At 39.0% G+C, this 6,696-nt stretch overlaps 3 protein-coding genes and 1 non-coding gene across 4 annotated transcripts; 3 read left to right on the forward strand and 1 right to left on the reverse strand.

The window, feature by feature from the left end:
* Positions 1-2,738: 2,738 nt before the first annotated feature.
* Positions 2,739-2,810, forward strand: Trnaw-cca (transfer RNA tryptophan (anticodon CCA)). The gene has a single exon. It is a non-coding gene; the product is annotated as a tRNA-Trp (tRNA).
* Positions 2,811-3,120: 310 nt separating this feature from the next.
* Positions 3,121-3,770, forward strand: LOC133840988 (LYR motif-containing protein 2). The gene is made up of 2 exons (XM_062273219.1): positions 3,121-3,276; positions 3,332-3,770. The coding sequence occupies exons 1-2, from the start codon at positions 3,238-3,240 to the stop codon at positions 3,572-3,574; spliced, it is 282 nt and encodes a 93-aa protein (XP_062129203.1). The 5' UTR covers positions 3,121-3,237; the 3' UTR covers positions 3,575-3,770.
* Positions 3,771-3,823: 53 nt separating this feature from the next.
* Positions 3,824-5,581, reverse strand: LOC133840986 (membrane-bound transcription factor site-2 protease). The gene is made up of 3 exons (XM_062273217.1): positions 5,420-5,581; positions 4,904-5,359; positions 3,824-4,840 (listed from the first exon to the last, which is right to left on the reverse strand). Exons 1-3 carry the CDS (start codon positions 5,492-5,494, stop codon positions 3,827-3,829), a joined length of 1,545 nt encoding a protein of 514 aa, XP_062129201.1. The 5' UTR covers positions 5,495-5,581; the 3' UTR covers positions 3,824-3,826.
* A 232-nt stretch (positions 5,582-5,813) lies between these two features.
* On the forward strand, positions 5,814-6,589 carry LOC133840987 (protein BUD31 homolog). Its single transcript, XM_062273218.1, has one exon. The coding sequence runs from the start codon at positions 5,814-5,816 to the stop codon at positions 6,246-6,248; it is 435 nt and encodes a 144-aa protein (XP_062129202.1). The 3' UTR covers positions 6,249-6,589.
* The last annotated feature ends 107 nt before the right edge of the window (positions 6,590-6,696 follow it).

Genomic DNA, 6,696 nt, shown 5'->3' on the forward strand with positions numbered 1-6,696 from the left:
AAAACCATTATATATTGTGTTCAAAAGAACAATAATTCTTTTGTTGTTAAAATATATTCAATTATCTTTTATTTTTTATTAGTTTTTTAAGGTAATAGTAGAATATAGTTATACTTTCTTCATATATAATAATAAATTTCAAATACTAAAAATATTACTATTGTCTTCAAGCCCCATAATACTGAAATAGTATTCAATTACTTTCTCGATAAAATTCAATGTATTTCTTAAATATTATTACAAAAGTATTTAAAATAAATATAATACAAAAAATAAAGTATACATATGTATAACAATATCCATTGTAATAGTATAGTCATTGTAATAATTTCATTGTGCCAAATTAATTTGCATTAAACTAAAATATATTATAAAATATGTTTTGGAACAATTGAACTGAATAAATTATAAAAATGCTATAAAACATATTTAACGTAAAACGTTATTTAATAATATGACTTACTTGAGGTAATCTATTATTATTTAATAGCATTTTGTCAATATATTTATTTTATTATTCAGTCATTTAAAATTGTTTGTAGTCGTAACATATGTAGTTATGGTGTTGATATACAAATTATAAATTATTATTATTTATTTATTTACATGTTAATTATTATACAAAATAGTATAATAACTAAATGAAGGGAGTGCTAGCAACTAAGGCCATCATAAATTAAGAATATGCAAATCAATTATTATTAATGAAAACAATTTTGGAAATATATTTAAGTTAATCAGACATTAATAATTGTATCCGCAAAAAATAAAATTTTCAATAAAGTGTATCAGCTATTTGCAACTACTATGGAAATAAGAAATAATCATATTCAATCAATGCATTGCTTCACTGTGGAGTGCTGGCGTCGCTGCTTCTGCTGCTGCTTCTGTCGCTGCTGCTGCCCTGCTTCGTGTGCTTCTGGTGCTTGGCTTCTGCTGCGTATGCGCAGCTGTGGGCCTCCCAGTCCGAGAACGCGACGGAGTCCGAGTGACTGCAACTGCTACTCCTGCTGCTGCTGCTGCTGTTGATGACGTATTGCTTGGAGTCTCTTGATGTCCCCTTGCTGCACCACCCCACTTTTGATGAGTCAAAGCTGTGGCTACGAAGATTTTTCCGTCTCATGAAAACGAAAACGAAAACGAAACTGTCTCAGTTGATGTCTTCGCTGTCTCTCAATTTCTCAGCCTCTCTGTCTCGCTGCCACTCAACTCTCGAGCTCTCAACTCTTTGCATATTTTCATATTGTAGTTAAAAATAAATGGCATCGTGTGGCTGCTGCTCTGCTCTGCTCTGTTTTCTTGCTGCCGTTTACCTGACTGACTGACTGAGTGACTGACTGACTGCAGCAGCAGCTCGATTTGTGCATTTCTTGTTCATTTTGTTTTCAGAATTTATTATTGTGTTACGTCTAATTTCCTCTAATTTATTCAAATTTCTCAATGCACTGAGATAAACGCTCGTGAGCAAACAGCGCAATGAAAGAAACGAATCCAAATTTCAAATTCGAAATTAATGGGTTATTTAAGTAATTTCAAAAATGTTCTGCTGCTGCTGCTGTAAAGGCCATCTGATATCATTATTTTGCAATTTGTTATGTTAATTAATGTATAAATACATAGATGTTGATTAGATTAAAAAAAACATCATAATGAATCATTTTTAAACATTGTAGACAAGCTTTTAACTATTAAATAAATTTACAATAATTCACTCAGACTATAAGTGTAAAATGAATCAAATTTCGTTTTTGAATTTCAGCTAATCTCAACTCATTATCAATCATTCGACACGTGCATGTTAAAGTTGGTTGAAGAGTACCAATCGGTTACGGTTAACTGCCAATATTGGTACGGCAAGCATGGCAAAAACAGCTGGCAATTGTGCCCTAGAGATAGTCGTAGGCAAATAATGCATTTACCACCCAGTAATGTGTACACTAAGTACATATATATATATACAGCGGTGCCAGTCGCCCTAAAGATCGCATTTGTCTGGGGGAAAGCACCTACAAGTCTAAATCAACAACAGAAATGCAAGAATTGGCCAATTCGTCTGCTAACTTGGCTGTCGTCTGTTCTGTGACAGTTAACACAAATGAGAATGCATCATCGCGGGTATAGGAAATCTAAATGAATTGTTTATATAGCACAACCTAATTAAGCAATGCATTAAGTGGCAGTTGCTTGGCTAACGTATACCCTATAACCTAAAAGCATAGCGTATGAAATGATTTACTTAGCCTTTTACTAGTTTTACCTTCACTTTTAATTTATGTGCGAGGTATCAAAATATGTATGTCTATTGCACATATGCAACAGCTGCTCTGTCAATCACATTGGTCTAAAACCAAACAAATAACATAACAATGCAGCCACAAAAGACAAATGCTGCACTTAAACAATTTATTTGAAATAATTTGATTAAAAATTATCCTCTCTATTCAAGTGCCAAATTAATTACTCATGCAATTTATTATGTTGTGACTAACACATTTTGTGACAGTCGACGAAAATTGTATTTTAATATTTAATTGTATTTATTCAACCTTTTTCCCTGTCACATATCAAACAAATTGTCGTCGCACATAACATTTTTATTGTTATTTATTATTGTTCTCGTTCAGCTTGTCTATTTATATCGCTTCAAGTATACCAGCGTAGGTTATTTTTCGTCATCCAAGCAGTTCATTCATCATTCAAGCAGTTCATATTGTCATTTTGTGCAAGATCATACACATGACTCCGTGGCGCAACGGTAGCGCGTCTGACTCCAGATCAGAAGGTTGCGTGTTCAAATCACGTCGGGGTCAAGTAAGAAATCTACTTTTTTCATTTTTTTTTTTGAGTATATCAATTTTTATGGAATATCAGTATTTTTCATAAATACAAAAAAAATATAATTAATAAGTGATTGCAAGTTATACAGAATTATGCATTCTTTTTTTAATTCATATTTGTAGATTTGGTACAGCCCTTTTTTAATTTTTTGTCTATTATATTTATTCATTGCTTGTTTGTATTTATTTATTTTAAATTTTCAATTAAGTGATAACACCTCTCAGAGCATTCATCAAAGAGCGCATGCTCTTATAAAAAGAGCGCGTCAACAGAGAGTGAAAACAAAAGTCAGCTGTTTGACAAACAGCTGATTTGAAGGCAGCATGAAAAAAAAAACGAAAACTCAGGGAAAAATAAAAATATTAATTAAATAATTACCAAAGCAAGTGAAATGAAAAAATGTCGAAAATTACAAAGGCCACGCTTAGTCTGAAACAGGTAAGAATTAATCGATGCGGAGGAATGCAATTTACAATTTCCATTCTTTCAATAGTTTATGTTGCGCCAGGAGGTGCTTAAGCTATATAGAGAGATCTGGAGAACCACACGCCTTGTGCCCGACAAGCACAGTCAGCGGGAGCTACGAGAATGGGCTCGGCATGATTTTCGATTAAATCGCAGCCAAAGCGACGAGGTGGCCATCAAAATGCTTCTACAGAGCGGCAGGCGGAGTCTCACCGAGCTGCAGACGAGTCTGCACTTAAGCGGAGTTAGTGTCAAAGGTGGAGGGAAGTGAGGAAAATGCTTGTTTTTATTTGAGCGTTACAAATTTTATGACAATTTCTGAAGTTACAACCATAAAACTGTATAAATAAATATTTATGTAGTACGAGAGCCGTGGTAAAAAGCTAAATATAAACGTCCTAAAACCTTAGAGGTGCTACAATTTCGCTGTTTATAGTTAAGTCTGTGTGGATGTGTGTGTGTGTGTGTGTGAGAAAAGCAGTCTAGCAATTTGTTAGTTAACGTGTGTTAACAAGTGACACTTTTAGAGCAGCGGCCTCAGCAGACTAAGCCAAGCGACCTTCAACAGCGCCAGGCCAAAGAGCAGCGAGCCCACGCTGGTGATAATTAGTGAAATGAGATCCCGTTTGGCGTGCTCCTCGACGCGACCCACCAGAAAACTATGAATCACAGTGCTGGTGATGTGGGCGCCATCGAAGCCAAAGCAGGGAATGGCATTCACCAAGGCCAGGCCAATGCTAAACACCACATTGTATCGCAGCAACAGCGACAACGCGTCTGGCCAAGCGGCACTCAAATGCGGATAGTGTGGCACAAAGCCCGACACGCGCACCGAGCGCAGTACATCTCGTGCTTGGCCCACATACATGACCGGCGTCAGTGTCTGGCCCTGAAGGTTCTGTCGCTTGAACACCAAAATACTTGTGGTATTGTGCAGCATGGGGCGCAAACAGTAGCCCTGTAAGCAGACGCCAGTCTTGCAGTAACCACTGGCATCCTCAAGGGTGCGACGAATGTTGAGGCAAACGTGCTGTGGTATCTCCGCCGGTGTGTCCACAGTTACATCCTCAACGTACTCAAAGCAACTGACATTGGGATTGCGATCGTCGCAGCATTGCAGCCGCCCATCGACGCCATGATGCGAAATGTCGATGCTCTCGTCATTCAAGCGTATAAAGTCAGAGCTAATGCAATATCCCTGACGCACCATTTGCACCTGCTGCAGGCAGGCCAACCAGCTGTCTTCGTTCCTGACTGGACAGTCGTTTAGATGGGTCACCACGTTATCCAACTGAAGGCCACGATCGCCACGCAGTGGTGACTTGAGCGACAGCTCGGTGACAATCACATGCTCATTGAGAATGTAAAACGGCGACATGGTGATGCTCATCGTTGAAATCAGAAGATAACAAAAGCCGGCAAAGAGAAAATTATTCCAGATGCCGGCGCAGAGAATGCGAAGCTTGCGAAACCAGCGCAGCCCATTCAAATGATCGTGTGAGAGTTCCGTGTAAGCCAAGGGCAGGCAGTAGTAAAGCTATGCGAGATGGAGAATGCATTTTTAATCAGTTACAAAAGATCATATCAGCGAATTGTTTACCTTGAAACCAAAGCCAGTGACCGGCACATCCTCCAGCACTGCGGCCAATGCATGGCCCAGCTCATGCAGCAGTGTGCACATCACCAATGTGGCTATATAATAGCCAATCTCCTGCAGCGGGAGATTAACGCCCGGCAGCAGTATTTCCAACTGCACCACAGGCGTTGCAGCGGCTGTGGATGCTGCCGCTCCCGCTCCTGCTCCCGTCCCACTGCCACTGAAAATCGTAATGATCAACAGTATAATGCCAACTGGAAGCAGCAAAAACGACAGCAGAACGCCCATATTAAAACTCTTGACTAGAAAGTTGCGAGTGAAACTGTTGCCCGACGTGGAGCCCCAGCGTATGAGCATCCGGTTGAAGGTGCTTGCGCTTGAATGCCAATGCAGGCTCATGAAGTTAACGCTCAGTCCAGTGTTGCGTAGAAAGGCATCGTATGGATAGTGCATGCAGCTCTGAATTAATTTAAATAAATTATTCCAAATGTATTGTGACCTGAGCAAGGCGAAACAAACCTTGAAAAAGCGATCGAAGAAGTACATGACACCGTATAGCGTCGTCAGCACTATAAAGAATACTACAGGATCCATTGTGTGCGAATTTTGTTTTGGTTTATTTGTGCTCTCAAATCACACACATTGTTATTGTCTTTTAAATTGTTTTTATCATAATGTTCTAGCCCAAGACTTGCGGAACAGCTGTTTACTGCGGGGCTGCCAACTCGCTGCAAGTACGACGGCCAACAACGTTGCCAGACTTTCAAGCATGGTATGTGACGACACAGTTCAGAAGCAAGCCAGCAGACGGTGCTGCCACCCTTGGCATTTATTTTTATTTCATTTTGATTTGCATTGTACAAGCTGCTTTTTGTTGTCATACAAATTTGTTATAACTGAATAATATATAATAATGCCGAAAGTGCGTCGGAGTCGCAAGCAACCACCAGATGGCTGGGAGCTGATTGAACCAACGTTGGAAGAACTTGAGCAGAAAATGCGCGAAGCCGAAACCGAACCGCACGAGGGAAAACGCATTACGGAATCATTGTGGCCCATCTTTAAGATACATCACCAGAAGACGCGATACATCTATGATTTATACTATCGCCGCAAAGCCATCAGTCGGGAACTCTACGACTATTGTCTTAAGGAAAAGATTGCCGATGGTAACCTCATAGCCAAATGGAAGAAGTCCGGATACGAGAATCTTTGCTGCCTGCGTTGCATTCAGACGCGCGACACGAATTTCGGCACAAATTGCATCTGCCGTGTGCCCAAGTCCAAGTTGGAGGAGGGACGCATTGTGGAGTGCGTCCACTGTGGCTGTCGCGGCTGCTCCGGATAAACCCGAAGAATATATAGAATTCTATTGTAAAGTTTTTTTTTTTCAACTTAATAATAGCATGTACATTACTTTTAAGATAAAGTGGAGTCCTTTATAAAACCAAATAGATAAATACATACTTCACTTGTCATTCAAAATTGTCAGTGTATTTATAATTCGCATTATGCGTCCATGTAGCCGTAGAATACTTTATATGTTAACTTTATTGATTGGCATCGCGTCTATGTTAGTATCGGCGTATTGCTTCTGGAAAGAACTAAAGTTTAAAATATCGAAAAACAAGTACTTCGCAATATTTCATATGACTTCAGCTGTTATCTACTTCATCATATCTACGATCCTGGTATTGGGAATTATTTTGGTAAGATTTAAAACTACAGTACAGTCTAGATAATTCCACATGTGTGTCTTACCAAAAAAAAACTTTTAACGTCCTTCTGCACCTCCT

Source organism: Drosophila sulfurigaster, chromosome 3 (assembly GCF_023558435.1).
Source record: "Drosophila sulfurigaster albostrigata strain 15112-1811.04 chromosome 3, ASM2355843v2, whole genome shotgun sequence".
NCBI lineage: Eukaryota > Metazoa > Arthropoda > Insecta > Diptera > Drosophilidae > Drosophila > Drosophila sulfurigaster.